The 17,424-nt window shown below is 49.0% G+C and overlaps 1 protein-coding gene across 2 annotated transcripts in view; it reads right to left on the bottom strand.

The window, feature by feature from the left end:
• NAT10 (N-acetyltransferase 10) overlaps positions 1-17,424 on the bottom strand; it is a 36,182-nt gene that overhangs the window by 3,168 nt on the left and 15,590 nt on the right. For both annotated transcript variants that reach the window (XM_030332453.1, XM_030332452.1), the window contains exons 12-27: positions 15,503-15,639; positions 12,631-12,755; positions 11,991-12,141; positions 11,620-11,716; positions 10,426-10,542; positions 9,457-9,558; positions 9,287-9,361; positions 8,379-8,495; positions 7,445-7,578; positions 7,184-7,232; positions 3,870-3,966; positions 3,681-3,791; positions 2,613-2,785; positions 1,993-2,112; positions 1,537-1,635; positions 1,096-1,169 (exon numbers count right to left, since the gene is read on the bottom strand). In XM_030332453.1, coding sequence (XP_030188313.1) covers positions 1,096-1,169; positions 1,537-1,635; positions 1,993-2,112; positions 2,613-2,785; positions 3,681-3,791; positions 3,870-3,966; positions 7,184-7,232; positions 7,445-7,578; positions 8,379-8,495; positions 9,287-9,361; positions 9,457-9,558; positions 10,426-10,542; positions 11,620-11,716; positions 11,991-12,141; positions 12,631-12,755; positions 15,503-15,639 — 1,778 coding nt within the window. The remainder of the gene's footprint in view (positions 1-1,095; positions 1,170-1,536; positions 1,636-1,992; positions 2,113-2,612; positions 2,786-3,680; positions 3,792-3,869; positions 3,967-7,183; positions 7,233-7,444; positions 7,579-8,378; positions 8,496-9,286; positions 9,362-9,456; positions 9,559-10,425; positions 10,543-11,619; positions 11,717-11,990; positions 12,142-12,630; positions 12,756-15,502; positions 15,640-17,424) is intronic.

Here is a 17,424-nt window from a genome sequence, read left to right as displayed (position 1 = left end):
CATGGCCCATCACAAAGGCCCGGCCAGCCGCACCAGCGTGAACGGCAGAGGGAAGGGGCACTTGCACACTAGGGAGCTTCATGGGATCAAGGAGGGCCACAGGGCCTGCCAGGAGTCATACTCTCACTAACTGTCCAGCAGGGGGAGCCTCCTATGGCCCCACAAGCATCTTGCTCACTCCCACCTCAAGAGGCATGGTGCCCACAGGCCCCGGAATCGTGCCTCCCTGCCCCACCTCGCCCCACCTCTCTCAAGCCAGCAGCCCCAGCAAGTCAGGGTTTTGATACTGTGAATTGAGGGCAGAGCTCAAAACCCTGCCCAGGGACCTCCAGGGTCCTCCATCTCATGAGTCCAACAACCACCATTTCTAAAGGACTCAGTCAGGGGGCTACAGGTCAACGAAGCTCAGAGGCCACTAATTCTAGAAACTTCATTTACATCAACCCACAGAGCAGAGGACACCATTACAGCTGAAGCTCAGGGGGACTAGGAGTCCTAGTTCACAGAGGGTTCCAGAACAAGGGGTTTTGGTTTATTTGTAGGCAGTAGAATCCTTTCTTGAATCAAGTTTACATGTAAAAGCGAAACAGAGAAAAGCAGCCATTGAAAATGGATGTTCATTGGGGCGCCTGGGTGGCTCAGTCGGTTGAGCGTCCGACTTCGGCTCAGGTCATGATCTCGCGGTCCGTGAGTTCAAGCCCCGCGCCAGGCTCTAGGCTGATGGCTCAGAGCCTGGAGCCTGCTTCCGATTCTGTGTCTCCCTCTCTCTCTGCCCCTCCCCCGTTCATGCTCTGTCTCTCTCTGTCTCAAAAATAAATAAATGTTAAAAAAAAAAAATTTTTTTTAAATAAAAAAAAAAAAAAAAAGAAAATGGATGTTCATCAATTAGCACCCCTCCCTGGGGACCTGAGGGAAAATCCTCAAAATATGCAGAGTGAGTTAGAGAGGTTTTAGCTGTTTGGCTTCTAAAATGGTGCCATGTGACAGCTGCCAGGGCACCCGGATGTGGATCAGAAGGGAGCTGCAGACAGGTCCCCAGGGTCCTCAAGGCCAAGGCGGAGCCTCCACTCCCCATGAGTGGCGCGGGGGCCTTACTGAGAGAGGTCCATGTTCTTCAGCTTCCCCACTTCTTTCTTGTGTTTCTCCTGGAATTCCTTTGCTGCTTCATCCTGCGGTCAAAGCCCCAGAGACAGAGCAGGTCAGAGCCGAGCAGAGGACAAATGACAGAAAAAGAGGGCACGGTATCACTATGAGAGCAGACAGCTCCTTCTCCTCGGTTCACCCCCTTCCCCGCCATCAGAGGCAGCTCTTACTAAAAGAGTATCAAATGTGTGTTTGCAAAAGCCTGAAAGGACAAACAAGCTGTCAGTAGCAGTGCTGGACCGCCTGCACGCACGCACTCGGGGGGCATCGCACGTCGGGGAGCGAGAGCGCGAGCACACGCAGGCCAGGGGGACTCCGCTGCGTCAGGGCGGGACTCTCCCCCCAGGGCGACGGGTGAGCCTCCGACATTCCCACGCTTTAAGCGGGTCCTACCAGGTCATCACTGAGGGTCTTCATCGTGGGCTCCATAACCACATCCTTCACTGCTGCCATCTGCTCCTCAATGGCCCTCTCCTGCACTTCATTAAATAGCTGCAAGACAACGGCCGAGAGATGAAGCGGAGTGGCAGCTGGGACGCTGTCACTCACTACCGAGTCACTTAGCACACACTTCACATGGGCAAGAGTGCACCCCTTCATGGTAAGAGTAGAAAAACACAGACTGGAAGATAGCAAATTCCTAACAGTGGTGCCGCCCCTGGGAGAAAGCACGGGAACATTCCATATAGAGCTGAAGGCCCCTATTTCTTCGTGTGAGAGCGAGAGTGAGTGAGTGAGAAGATCTGCAACAAATACGGCCAAACGTTAACATCTATTTGTTTTAGGGCAGGGAGTGAGTTTGTTGAATTATCGGAAACAAATCAAAACCCTGCCTTCAGATGACATTACCTTCACCACTTTGCGGATGATCCGGTTGAAAAGTCCCATCAACTGGCCTGAGGGCAGCTCAATCTCCTTTTCCAGCTGATCCACAGACTTGTGCTGGAGGCCAATGCCTAAAAGAAGAGCCTGGAGGATGGAAAATCTGCTGGAGTGGCCACTAGGACAGGCCCTTACCCATTAAAAGGGCACGGAGAACCAGTCACTTTCTTTTGACCAAAGCTATCAGCCACAAAATATCGACTGGTATGGTCTGTTCTGGCATCTTCTCTTTCACCCTGTTACTGAAACCACCAAGAAATGCTTCCTCCTCCTAAAATCCCCAAACTGATTATCCTGACAAACAGTTGCTTCAGAGCTGCATTTTAAATTACACTGTGCCCTTGAACCTCTGCTAAGGTAGAGTTAGAATCAAGGCAATGTGGTGGGGTGGGAAGAATGTGGGTTCAAACCGCAACTCTTCCTCTGACTGTATGGCCAGGCACGTGAGTCAACTTCAGAGCCCAAGTGTCCCCCCACCTGTAAAACGGGGAGAACACTACCCACCGATCAGAACCGTAAGGAATTAAATGCACAAAATTACATCAGAGCATCCAACTGAATGGGCACACAAGCAGCAGATAACCTACTGACTGGGCCGCAGACAGGGACAGGTCCCCCAGCTGGTTTAGGAAATACATCCGGGAGACGGCCGGGATCAGGTCCATGATGAGATGATAGTCCACCATGTTCCGTGAGTACATCTCCAGCCTCTTCAGGTCATAGGGGAGGAAGAGGGCTTCCAGTTCGGCCCGGCACAGTGCTGTCCAAGCAACAGAGCCAGACACGTTAGAGCAGCCGGACGTCCTTGCAAGGCCTGATGGGGTTCCCAAGTAACACACAGTGGTCCCCTGGTGGCGCCCTAACAGCTGCTCCTCCACAGGGCCTCCTCTGGGCCAGCCCTGACCTTTCTCTTGCCAAGGGCAGGCGGCCTCAGGCCACGCAGGGAGGGGGGACGGTTGGCATGTCACCCTTGCTCAGAGTTCCACGCCAGCCCATCAGACCAAGGAAAGGCTCCAGCGTCCCAGGGATAGAGGAGCACAACACTCCTTCCCCACTTTGCCACTTCTCCTCAGGACCCAGCTTCACAGAAAGTGTGTATGCTCTGCCCAGTTTGAGGAAAACAGATTTTTCCATTAAAATATAATTGGCAAAAAAAAAGAAAAAAGAAAAGGTACACACACATACCCAGCAGCAGAAAAAACCTACAGCTATTAATACTAATGATCCATTACACTTTTTAATATTTTAAATATTCCAACGGAATTTACATGTCCAAAGCACTTCCCATGTGTCAGCCACAGGAGGAGGAACACATATTATTACAAATTTCATGAATGAGGACACTGAGCCTGAGAATTAAGCTGGTTACTCTAGCTCACAGAATTTAAATCAAGTTCCACAATTAACTAGCTAATATGAACTTATTTAACACCCAAAGTCTTGTTACAAAGATGGAAAGTATTGTGGGCGCAGGTGCCCCTAAGGCAGAGCGGGGCCAGCTGGGGCAAAGGCAGGAAGGGGGGGGTCAGTGGGAGATGCAGGCTGGGGGCCCATCCCTCAATTCTTAAGCCAGCCTTCCTGGACCACCACGCCCACCTCCTGCCTCCACAAAACCAAGCCACTACCAGCCCTCTGCGCCAGTCCGCGCGGCTCACCTGGCTGTGCTGGCTTCCCGATGTTCCTGTTCTGAATGATGTTCAGAGCCAGGGGAGGCGAGAAGGTGCCGAACTGGTAGGACAGCAGGGCTAGGAACCGCCTTCGGAAGTCTGTGGAGGACACCCGCACAGAGTCAGAGGTCTGGGGGCCGCCTGCCTGTCACCTGTCTCCCTTCTACTCTAATTTACCTTTCCAAAAGGCCGGGAGCCAGGCTCCCTGGTCAGCCTCATCCTCATCAGTCAGCGTCTTCAGCATGATGCACGAGTGTTCTCCAGTCAGGTCATTCTGGAAACACAAACGCCTACTTGGTACCAAGAACACCCTTTTCTGAAGAAACGGTCATTGTTGAAGGGCAGGAAGACACAGCGCTTCCAGAGGCGTCTCCTTCCTCTCAGCTAGGAGAGCCCCCCACGCACTGCCTGCACGTCCACACAGCCTCATTTCCCGCATAACAGCTTTCAGAGGCCCCTCGGTTCTGTGACTTCCTAGCAGGTGCCGCAGGAGTGGAGCAGAGCGGTTCAAGGTCTGCTCCAGACCCATGGAAGTGAGCCACTCGCACGCCATCAGGTCAGATTCTGAACTCTGAGTCATTACAGCTTAAACTCCACATGATCCAATCAACAGGTTTTGGGTAACTTACAACAAAACTCCCTGCCCCAAACCTAGAGTTCCCATACTGGCAACCAGCTTGCAAATGCAAGTTTCTCTAGGTGCTAAAATAGTGAACATAGGTCTTTACATTTTTATTACATAACAACCACAAACCCCACACAATAGAAACATCTACTGGATTTTGACCAAAGAGCACTCACATAGCAAAATACCCACACCATGTCACAAATGAGTGGCACACCACACAAGAGCACAGGGATAAACCGTGGTCTATGCTGAACTCAACGGTCTGCACAAACCTCACAGCCGACCAGCAAATTTAAGCCCAGCCTCAGCCCCACTCACTGACAAGGACCCAGCCCACCTGGGAGCTGCTCTGCCCACACAGAAGCAGCCGAACACCCAGTGGTCTTCACCAGGCCCACTTTAAACTCTCAAATGGGCACCACCCGTGGAAACTGGGGGCTTTGTGCACTCCAAAACAATCAAACCTCCAATGCCCCTTCTCTCAGCCTCCCATCTGGGAAAACAGAACTTGGTCCTCCCAGCACCAACCCAACCAACTGACCCACACACCTTCTGTGCCCAAACTTTCTGCCTTCCCTGTTGCTGTGAAGGATGAGGTGGCCACCTCACCCCCTGCACCCAGGGTCCTACTCCCCCTGCCTCGAGGTCTGCAATCAGCCCCTGTCACCTATACTACGATTTGTGTGATCTCTACAGAATCATACCCTGCAGCAAACAACCATGTTCTAGAATCTCCCACCAGATAAACTCCCCTGAATGCCAGTCTCCTTGCAGCTACCTTGTTTCTCTGCCCCTTTTACTTCCCATATGAATCATCTATTTCCTCACTTTCCATTCTCTCCAGTTAGGATGAGCCCTGAGCTCTCCAGGAGCTGCCTTCCTTCTAATCACCATTGTCCATTGACCATTTATTTGTCCTCAGCTTACTTGCTCTCCGAAAGCCACCGAGTCCCTTTCTTGAAACACTGGTTAATCCTGGCTTCTGACACGCTCCCCAACTTTCTCCTCCACCTCAAGGCCACTCTGCCGTCTCCTGACTCATTCCTCCAAAGGCTGGACAGTCCAGGACGCACCCTCAGTCGACTTTCAGTCCCAGCTTTCGATAACTTTTAAAATGTACTCATTCACTGAAAAATATTTACTGAACACGATACCACACGTAGTAGATGATATTAAGTGCCGGGGTTACGGCTGTGAAGAAAACAAAGTCCTTGACCCCGGGGAGTATATTCTCTTGAGAATACGCTCCCAAGTGTCCATCTCCAGCCCCAACCTCTACCTGGAGTGCCAGACTCCTGCAGGCCACCGCTTGTCTCTGTCCCCATCGGGCATCTGACAAGCATCTCCCACTGTGCCAGGGCATTCCCGCTGTCACCTCCAGACCTGCCCTCCCCCAGCGGCTCTTCTCGGCAAATAACACCTCTATCTCCCAGTTCTTACTGACTCTCAAGCCAAAAACCTAAGAATTATCCTCGATTCTTTTGGTTCGCTCATCTTGCAATCCAATCCTTCAGTTCTAGTCAGTGTCACCCCCAAACATGCCCGGCCTCGGCCACTTCTCTCCATCTTCACTGCTTCCTCCTCAGCCCACACCCCATCTCTCATCCACCCACATCCTCGCCTCCACTCTTGGGCCACCACCATCCACTGTCTACACAGCAGCCACAGCTCCTGAACACCTTCCTCCAACTGGAGGGAAGAAAACAGAGTCCCCAGCCAATGACCCACGCCAACCTTCTTTTGTCGCTTTCAAATCACCGATTCACTTCCACCTCAGGCCCTGCACTTGTTGCTTAGAAACATATTTTTCAGGGTGCCTGGGCGGCTCAGCCAATTAAGCATCCAGGTCTTGATTTCAGCTCAGGTCATAATCTCACAGTTTGTAAGATCAAGTCCCGCATCCGGCTCTGCGCTGACAGCAAGGAGCCTGCTTGGGATTCTCTCCCTGCTCTCTCTGCCCCTCCCCCACTCACTTGCAGGCTCTCTAAATTTTTTTTTTTTTTTAATTTTTTTTTTCAACGTTTTATTTTATTTTTGGGACAGAGAGAGACAGAGCATGAACGGGGGAGGGGCAGAGAGAGAGGGAGACACAGAATCAGAAACAGGCTCCAGGCTCTGAGCCATCAGCCCAGTAGGCTCTCTAAATTTAAAAACAAAACAAAACAAAACAAAAAAGAAACACCTTTTTCTCTAGGACCGTCCATGTGGCTAGTGCATTATGCTCAGGGTCCAGTTGGAAAGGCCACCCCTCAGAAGCCTGACCACTCAGTATGCTACACTTCCAATTTTTTCTTCACGGCACATAGCGTAACCTAAAAAACTTCTCATTTCTTCACTTTCTTGTTGCCTAATTCTACCCATTAGAAAATAAGTTTTGTGGCTTACCTTACTCATTGCAGGTGCTAGATTTTTTTTTTTTAACGAACTCCCAGTAACTCTCTCCCTTCCATAATAATCCTCCATCGCTTGGTCATCCACGCAATCACATCCCTCCTTCACATACCTAAGGCTGCGCATCTGCAAGCCTCTCCTAAAGACACTGCTACACTTTTCACAAATTCTAGGAGGCCCCCAGGCTGCAGGATTCCAGAATTTGACGAACGAGTCCACACGCACTTCTGCCATTTTACAATCAAGCACAAAGCCAGGTACACACCGAGTGTGCACCACACAGCGGGGGAGCGAAGTGTGTGATCGCATGGCCTTGAAGTGGCGATGGCTGTTTTGGTGTCCATCAGAATAAACCTCTTGGAGGCAGGGCACACATGCTCAGAGCATAGCAAGAGGCACCTGGGCTCCATATAAGGACAGACCTGTCACCAACTGTAACTGCAAACCCACACCCCTCCTCCACCTCACTCACCGGGGTCTGTCTCAGATACACAGGAACAAACCCAGCTCGCTTCCAGAACCTGCCAAGACACAAAAAGAGCAGGTCACTGTGCACACCTTCTGAGACTGGCCGGCAGATGAAGACGGGAAGGGCTGGGCAGGGGTGGGGGAGTGGTCAACGGAACCGACAAACACACCAGCTGGAAGGGCAAACACAGTCCACAGAACGCTCATTTTCAGGACACCAAGGCCACGGGGTGATGTGAAAGAGAAAGAGCAGGCAGACCCTTACTTGAGGAGCCTGGGGGTCAAGCCATAGGATACACCCAGGTAATCCAAGCGCTCAGCAGGCCTCTCATTCAGTTTGAGGAGTAAGGGAGGCAAGTCCTTCCGGGGAGTGATGACCTCTTCCAACAAGCTGACAGCCTACAGGATGTCAGGAAGAGAACACAGTCCACCCAGTAAAGGGAGAGGAAGCTTAGTAACATTCCCAAGCACCCCTACCATACCAGGCTCTGACCTAAACACAGTAAAAACTGGGACAGATTTCTCTGTTCCCTGGATTTTAAAATAGAGGCACACCACTCAGTCCAGTGATCATTTCCAAGTATACCAAACACCTGGACATGCATGGAAACCACACCGCTCCAAACCCAGAATTCAGGAAAATAGCCACGTGATTTAAAGAGAGACAGAGGTGGGGTTCCGAAGAGCCAGTTCTGTCATCAGATGGGTCTGGGACTTGGGAAGTAACAAACCGCTGAGCCGGACCTTAAATATAAGGCCTTTCCCCACCTCCTGAACGGGCTACTGTGAAAATCAAGTGAACGTGTGTGAAAAGCCATCACAGTTCCTGGCGTTTATCACCTTACCAAGAAAGACACAACTTCCCTTAGACCCGGCTCAGTGCTGGGCGGCTGTAAGCTGGAGCACGCAGCGGCATTACCTAGGATCTGAGACACAAACCGCTGGGCCCCACTCCTGACCCTCTGAGTCAGCATGACTGGGGGCAGGGCTTAAAAACCGGCATTTTTAAAATAGGTTTCCAGGTGATGCTGATAATGCTGATCTGAGGTTCTCAACACCAGTGGCAGCTGGAGAAGCAAGAGCTTCTCCAAAACAGGAGGAAATCTGCTGGTGCTCAGACAGCCCAGACCACTGGACAGTTCTCGACGCTCCTGAGAACTATCCTCCAGGAACAAGGAGTTCGGCCAAAAGATGCTTACCTCGCTGCTGACGGTACGAATTTCTTGTGACGTCTCAAGGACCTTTTCCTCGAGACAAGGGAATCTGCCCTCAAAGTACATCTGCAGCAGCTGCAGAGCTCGGCTGCCGTAGCCCATCTGTGAGCAAACATGGAGGGAGACAGACAAGGAAGAGAATGTTCTCAATCTGTCTAAATCGCCTCTACGTCCCTGAACTCCTTCCAGAAAGCCTTCACTCTGAGTCACAGTACACTTGGCAAAGAGAATTAATGAAATCCCTGAAAGAGGTCCGAAGAGAGACCCTTAAGAGTGAGCATGCTATGACCCTCACTCTCACACCATCTAGCCTGAGCCTGAGGATGGCTGGCTGGGCTTTCTGATCCACAGACTAGCAAGCCCCAAACTGATGTCTCCACTACGGACTCCCCAGTGGGGATTTCTTTTTTTTTTTTATTGTTTATTTTTTGAGAGAGTGAGAGACAGAGTGTGAGCCGGGGAGGGGCAGAGAGAGAGGGAGACACAGAATATGAAGCAGGCTCCAGGCTCTAAGCTGTCAGCACAGAGCCCAACATGGGGCTCGAACCCACAAACCATGAGATCATGACCTGAGCCGAAGTCAGACTCTTAACCGACTGAGCCACCCAGGCACCCCGGCAGTGGGGATTTCTAAGAGGAGGTAACGGTGAAAAGTAGGTCAGGTTCACAAGAGCTCTGTCCTCACAAAAGAAAAGCAAGCATATACAATCATCCTGCCCACTCGCCACCCCCAGCCCCAGGAAAACTGTTCATGGCAGAGGAGTTCCTGGAACTGCTTATTCCTTGACCAGCCTTCCATTCATACCACCAAATCCACCTGCCCTCACAAGCTGCCAGCAACACGGCTGCAACTAATAAAGCATCGAGTTTTGAGAAGCATGAGGACACATTACCCCTTGATAATCCGGGTGAACAGCAATGCGAACGACCCTTCCACCTGAAAGGCCACCGAAGTCTGGGTCTTGGAACTGTGTGGGAGACACAGGGCAGTACGTGAGCAACAAAAAAGTCCTCCAACACCGCCAACTTCACTCACTCAGCCATACCAGGGAAAGTGCAGCACCTGTTCGGACACGGTCCATGGAATCAGGTCCCCCGAAGCCTTCTTGCCTCGAGACAGGCTGTTCAAGATGGACTGGCGAGAAATCTCCCCCTCCAGGCACACCTATGAGGGAAGCAGGACGGTGTAGACAGAAAGGCCAGCCCAGGTACAGAGCCCACTCACAGATCATCAGCATTCTGCTAGTTCCCTGACAAGGCCAGCTGTTTCCACTCCAGTTCAGGCTTCACCCTGTAACTGACTTCCATTTTCAGTGGAACAGTCATTACTCTGCCCCAGGAGCATCCGGACACTGTCATAACAAGGTAGAACACAGACAAACTCTGGCCCAAAGCACAGAAACTACACTAGAAGAGGGTCTCCACACAACGTGCACATGTGCAAACATCAATTAAGACACGGGACGCTCATGCAGCTCTATATGAAATAGTGCAAATTCACGACTCTAGTGTCTAAAAGGAGAATGGTTATACACAGTATGGTACGTGCATAAATAATACAGCCTTTAAAACCTTTAAAAACTACAAAAATTATGAAAAAAATAAAAACTACAGAGATTATGAATATTTGACACACTGCAAAAAAAAACAAAAAAAAACCAAAAAAAAACAAAAAAACAAAAAAAAAAACAAACCCAGACTACCAAACACTATGATCCCATGTTTCCATCTGTATTTTCTAATTTTAGAAGTACACATGTTGCTTTTGTAATAAGAGCAAAACAAATCCTGTTTTAGGAGGAGCCGTAAATCAAAATACGAGCGGCCAGTTCCGACTTTCATCTATTCACCCATCAGTGGGGCTCTGGGTTTCTGTCAGCAGTGGTTCCCTTCCACACATCCTAAATGTCTGCCCCGGATGACCCAGCTACTTGGCTCTGCACCAGGAATCAACACTCCCCCTCCCAGGCCACAGTTACTGAGCCGTTAATCCTTGATTCCTAAGTGGTTCTTCAAATGAATGCCAGCATACCTGGATGACAGCAAGCACTTCGGGAAGGGCATTCTGGGTGGGGGGCACCGGGGGCAGGAGGCAGAACAGAAGGTGGGCAGGCGCATCAGAAAGCATCTGGAGATCGTTGGGGGAGTTCTGTGGGGCACAAATACGGGTCCATGAGAACCACTCCTCTTGTCCTTTACTCAAGAGGCCACTCCGGAGTCACTGACTGGAGCACCACCTTCCCCAAAGCCAAGTGGCGAGCTGAAACTTGGGGAAGCTCTTTTCCAGCATCTTGGCCGCCAGCCTGAGACCCTCCAAGATGGCCTATGTGGGACTTCGCCTCAAATGTTTGCTGTCATCTCTCCACGAGCGCTGAGGCTGCAGAGGGCAGAGGACTGCCTAGTTAGCACTGTGTAGTTCACAGCGGGGGAGTGAACTTGTCACTTCCCAGAGAAGAGGCTATCTCAAGAAAACCTATCACCACTTCTAGCACCAACTCTTCAGCCTCCCGTTAAGGGGTGTTCACAAAAATGCTACCTAGATACTCAAGAAATGTCCTTCCCAATGTGCCCTTTAGTTTTGAAGACTCTCAAATATTCTAAATTTGCATCCAGTGCTCCTTAAGAATAGCCCGGGGCGGGGAGTCCTGGGGGGCTCAGTTGGTTAAGTGTCCAACTTCGGCTCAGGTCACGATCTCACGGTTTGTGAGTCTGAGTCCCACGGCAGGCTCTGCTGTTAGCACAGAGCCCGCTTTGGATCCTCTATCCCCCTCTCTCTCTGCCCCTCCCCGACTTGCGTGCATGCATGCTCTCTCTCTCTCAAAAATAAACGTTTGAAAATAGCCCAGAGGTAAAAGGCTGGGCTGGGTCAGTCAGCACCACCAGGTAACAGCTGCTACATCATCTGAGTCTATCTGATTAGCAGACAAGGGAAAGATAGAAGAACCCGTTTTAAAACAGGCAAAGCTTTCCACCCTCCCCACCCACCAAGTATGGAGTTACGTGCAGGAATCCCACACTCCGTGTGCAAAGCTAGGAGCCCAAGACAGGCCTGAACAACCATGGGAAATGCAATCCCTCCGGCAAAGTCAGTGGACCTTGACAACATCAGGACATTTAAGTCCCAGTAGAATAGTCACCTGAGCCACTGGGGAATACAAGACATGGAAAGCCGGTAAAGGGGGACTGTCAGAGCTGCAGTTCACCCACTTCAGCCAGCTGCAGTTACCTTGTAGTGAGAAGCCACATAGAGGGCCATAAGCCTTTGGAGGAAAACTTCGGAGGCCTTGTGGTAGCAAAAGAGAGTATCTCTGTTAACGTAGTAGCTGGGTCTGGAGTTAAGCAACCAAAACAAACCAAAGAGAGCCCAAAATAGGACACACTGCTTCCAAAGGGAAACCTGGATATGCAGATGTCCCTCAGATTAGAAGGAAGAGCCCTGTGTCCTGCACAGAACACATTAGGGAAGGAAAAGAAAGGAAATGGAGAATGTCTAACTTTCCCCCTCTCCTTCGAGCAGCAGCCTATGAAACAAAGGGCCAAAACCGAATTCTTCCATCACCCCCCTCCCTTCACTGGGCACAGAACCCGGGAGGATACAGCTCGCAGGCCTCAGGCAGGGGGCAGCCTGAGACTATCCGGGGGATGTTGAGGCAATCCAGGCACAACAAGTCGTTCAGCCACTGCTCCACCGCGTCCCCGGGGGCGTATCGGATGGACTCCTGCAGGGAAACCTCATGCAGCGTTCGCGCTGCTCCCCACAAAACACACACACACACACACACACACACACACACACACACACACACACACACAGTGAGAAACAATTATTAAATGTGTTTGTCTAAAAGAGCAAAGCAAATGTTCTACTTTCTCTTTGTTACCTGATGCCCACATAAATACAGCTTAAAGATTTTAACTGAGTGGTCTGAGTGGTTTTAAACTATTCTGGGGGATGTTCAATTTGCCATGACACTGATCCCACAGGGATCTAAGTCAATGTGACCGTGCCGTAAGGCAGTAACAAACAAGGGCCCAACCCAGAAGGCCTGGGTCAGTCTCCCATCTGGTCACTGGCTTGCTATTCCTTGGGGAAAGCAATTCCCCTTCCTGGGGACCCAGCCTTCGTGCCTGACAGTATGACAGTTTGGTACTGCCTGTGGTGGCATGAGGAGATGATCCAGCAAGAGAATCTGTGGGGACCTGCCATGGACGGGCCCATTCAGAGCTCTGGGGGTACCTGATGCCAGTCTGGCTGTCGCTGTGGCCTTGTTTTCAGCAGTGGTGCTGATCTGGCTCTGGGCGCTCTGTTGACGGAGCTGCTGAATCAGCTTGAGGGACAGGGACCGGCCAGTGCCCTCGTAGCTAGGAGCAAAAGCAAAGGCCATCAGGCATGAATGAGGTTCCAAATCTACTCTCCAGGAGAGGACAGAGGACGACCTCCCTCATCCTGCTGAAATACCAAGCTCCTGCTCACCGCTGACAGCCCCACTGCCCTCTAGACTTCCAGCAGGGCATCCATACACCCAAGGAGGCAAGGTGGCCAGCTCGGTGGCTCAGCTGGGGGCTGGCAGTGTGGCTCAAGTGTGGCACATCTACTCAGTACCTCTGGGCAAAGAACTCACACTCACTTTTAGCCTCATCCTCAAAAGGGGATTATTCTACACACCTCACAGGATCATGCTGTGAACTGAAAGGACTGGAAAGATGATGTGTAAAGCATTCAGCATAATGAACTGAACTACATTAAATGGTCCGTGAGTGAGAGCCACTGAAGCAACATGCTTGAAGGCAGGCAGAGAGTGCTTCCAGTTTGGAAAATCAAGACTGAATAAACCAATAAACCAGCACTTAGTAATTCCTTTCATCACTACTTTTCACTGAAAAGGTGACATAAAACAACTTAACAAGAATTTTGGAAAAAAAGAAATCATCAGATCACTGAGCCAGCTCTTCTCATCTGGATTTCCTCCTTTAGTCACAGCCCCAGGGACCACAGGGGGCAGACTGCTCAATGGGTTTGTTTTTTTAAAGTAGGCTTCATGCCCAGTGCAGAGCCCAATGTGGGGCTTGAACTCATGACCCTGAGATCAAGACCTGAGCTGAGATCAAGAATCGCATGCTTAACCAACTTTGCCACCCAGGCACCCGGGTCTTTTTAATCCAGTATTGCAACACTTCGTAGTACTCACTGTGGTCATATTTCAAAACTGTATAAATACTTCCTCTCATTCAAATACTATTTTTAAAGAAGAATTAAAAACTTGGAATTTTGGGGGCACCTGGGTGGCTCAGTCGGTTAGGCATCTGTCTGACTTTGGCTCAGGTCATGATCTCACGGTTTGTGGTTCGAGCCCTGCATCAGGCTCTGTGCTAACAGCTCAGAGCCTGAAGCCTGCTTCAGATTCTGTGTCTCCCTCTCTCTCTCTGGCCCTCCTCTGCTCATGCTCTGTCTCACTCTCTCTCTCAAAAATAATAAACATTAAAAAAGAAATTTTGAAAAAAACTTGGAATTTTCGAGTGTTTTATTCTGCCCCACCTCACAGAACAAAGCTTCCTCGAAGGAATTTCATTTACTTATTTAAAAAAGAAGAAAAACAAATAAGCACAAGCAACAAAACAGACTTTTATGCTTCAAAAGGCATTATCAAGAAAGTGAGGAAAATAACAGAATGGTATAAAATTTTTGTAAATCAAGCATCTGATAATGTATTTGTACCTGGAATACATAAGGAACACTTACAATTCAATAATAAAAAGACAAATAAGCCAAATAGAAAAATGAGCAGAGGATCTGAATAGCTATTTCTCCAAAGAAGACACACAAATGGCAAAGAAGCACATGATAAGATGCCCCACATCATCGCCATCAGGAAAGTGCACATGGAGACCATAACGAGACGCAACTTCATGCTCACAAGGATGGCTATAATCAAAAAGCCGTTAACACACATGCTGGCAAGGATATGGAAAACTTGGAACCCTCGTACGCTGCGGGTGGGAATTTAAAATGGTGCAGCTGCTTTGGAAAACACAGTCTGCCAGTTCCTTGAGCAGTTAAACATAAAGTTACTATCTGACCCAGTAATTTCACTCCTAGGTATATACCCAAGAGCACTGAAAACACGTCCACGCAGATAACCTATCTACACACCCATGTTCACGGAAGCATTATTCCTAACAGCCAAAAGATAGAAATAACCCAAATGTCCATCGACACATAAATGGAAAAACAAAATGTGTATAAACATATAATGGAGTATTACTGGGCCATAAAAAGGAAGGAAATACTGATAAAAGATACACCGATGAACCTTGAAAACATTATGGTAAGTGAAAGAAGCCAGTCACAAAAGACCCTGTACTGTATGGCTCCATTTACATGAACTGTCTAGAATAGATAAATTTATACAGAGAAGGTAAATGAGTAGTTCCCTAAGACAGGGGATTAGGGACAGACTGGAGGGTGACAGGTAAAGGGTATGGTTTTTCTTTTGGGGGTGATGAAAATGTAAAAGTGATTATGGTGCTGGTTGCACAACTCTGTACAGATCTAAAACCTAAAAATCACCAAATTATACACTTGATGTGGGTAAAACTGTATGGTATACGAACTGTGTCTCAATAAAGCCGTTAGCAAAAAAAGTAAAATCCATTTTATTTAAATATTTTCAGTGTAAGGAAGACACAATAATACATCTGTAATACAGAATTCTCTCTTTAAGAAGATGTGATTTCCACACAAAAATCTTTCCAATACTGAAGATACATATTTATTGACCTGGAAAGAGTTCACAAAATATTGTTACATTAAAAAAGAAAATTAAAAGCAATATGTAAAGTATATTTACATTCTTGTTCAAAACAAAAAAGTAAAACAAACACATAGAAAATATACAACAAAAGCTACCTCTAAGGGCGCCTGGGCGGCTCAGTCGGCAGTGGGTTAAGGGACTGACTCTTGATTTCCGGCTCAGATCATCATCTCACACTGGGCTGGGTGTGGAGCCTGCTAAAGATTCTCTTCCCCTCTCCCTCTGCCGCCTCCCGCCCCCCAGCCTAACAAGCAAGAACCGATAAGGGGAGCAAGGACTCCCACTCCAGGTGCTTACCCGTTGATGGTGGATGCCATGAACACAAGGTAGGGGCCCAGGAGGCTTTTCACCAGGGGCAGGGGGATGGCGGCGGCTTCATCGATCACAACGAGCTCAGCCTGGCCCAGTTTCACAGCATCTGCAGGATGTATATACTGCAGGGAGGAAGATTTCTATTATTACCTGGCCACCCAGTGCCATAGCTGCGGTCCCCATGACGCCTCATAAAGGCCACTCTGTCCTCTCTCGCTCTGTTCCCAGTTCTTTCTCCCATTCCTCCTTTCCACTTTTCCGTGGCAGGGCAAACCAGAATGAGCTTGGAGCCAGACATCTGGGTTCAGAAGTTCAACCACCAACTGTGTGCCCCTGAACAGGTCACTAACCCTCACGGCCTCAGACTCCTCTCCTGGAAAGTGAAGGAAATACCTATCTGACGGCTGCTTGAGAGAAAAATCAGGTAAATCTGGAAAAATGCCCTGGCTGGTGCCTGGCCTAGTACTCATAGGTGGTGCTGCCCTCTCCTTTCTCTCTTCTGTCTCCTCATGCTCCCCCCCAGCCTGGCTCTGACTTTGCCCCAGAGGCGGCAAATGGGATGACATCACCATTCTCAAGCACCTGCTACACACTGGGTACCGCGCTCCTTGCGTGGATACTGTCATTAGGAAAACCAACTCTCTCCGCACTGGTGAGGATGCTTCTAAGACGCCACCCCTTCCTAATACACACTACTCACACACCCTTATTTATATTATTAGCATGGCCACCTGATGCCACAAAAAATTTGGCACCCTTATGCATACAAACCACCCCTTCAGTTTCTTCAGGGATTCCTGCTATTTTTAAAGTTTGCTCAAGGCCATGAAGAGGGATTTTACAGGACAGGAAACCTGAACAGCCAATTAACATAAACAAAGACACTCAACCTCACTAGTAGTCAGTGCAATGCCAAAGACAACAAGGAGATCCCATTTCACATACAGGTAGGTAAAAATTAAATAGCAATAAAACACCCAGTGCTGATGAGAACTTGAAGAAACAAAACTTAAAAAAAAAAAAAAAATGCTGTTGGGAAGGTAAACAGGTACACTTTTTAGAAGGAGAATCTGGCAAAATCCAAGAGAGCTGGAAATCTATTCATACCCTAAAAACCGAGAGCTCCCCTCATCCACCCCTAGAACATCAATAAATGGTAATATAAACATAGAGTGCTTAAACTCAACCCAAGCCACAATCTTCAATCTTGGACAAATCTTGAAAACAAATGCTGAGTAAGAAAGGCAGGCTGAAAAAGGACAAGTACAGTATGTTACCATTTATGGAGGCATAATTACATAGTAAAACACAAACATGTGAATCAGAAGGAAATCCCAATCCAGAGTAGAGCTACCTATAGGGAGGGGCAGAAGAAGGGAATGTGATGCGGAGGGGTAGAAGAGGGGCTTCAACTGTGTCTGTGATGCTTTCAGTCTTTAAAACAAAACTAAAAAGGACTTTTAAAATACGAAAGAAACACAGCAAACAACAAAATGTCAACACTTCTAAGGCTTAAGTGCCGGGTATCTGAGTGTTCCACTGATCTCTGCACTTTTCTGAAGTATTTCATTACAAGATCATCTAACTGCTTTGCTGGAAGCTGAATGATAAGTCAGGGAGACAGCAACTCCACTTAGTTAGAACAGCGGAACACACACCCTCGGCTGGGCCCCATGTCTTGGGACTCTTAAGGGGAAAAACTAAACAAGCACCTCATAAAAGCAGCAGAAAGCAGCCCCCTGAAGAGGCGCAGCCGACTTTAATCTAATGTTTGTCTTTTTCTCAATTTCCAGCAAGGAAGAGGAGGCTTCCAAGGGACACAAATGGAGCCTCATAAAGTCAGGTCACCTCTTCTGGGCTTAAACTCCAGTCTGGAGACAAAGGGACTCTGGCAATACAAGCAGGTC

The sequence above is a fragment of the Lynx canadensis genome, chromosome D1 (assembly GCF_007474595.2).
Source record: "Lynx canadensis isolate LIC74 chromosome D1, mLynCan4.pri.v2, whole genome shotgun sequence".
Classification (NCBI taxonomy): Eukaryota; Metazoa; Chordata; class Mammalia; order Carnivora; family Felidae; genus Lynx; species Lynx canadensis.
Note: the sequence above shows the minus strand (reverse complement) of the source record. Positions and strands in the feature narration are given on the sequence as shown.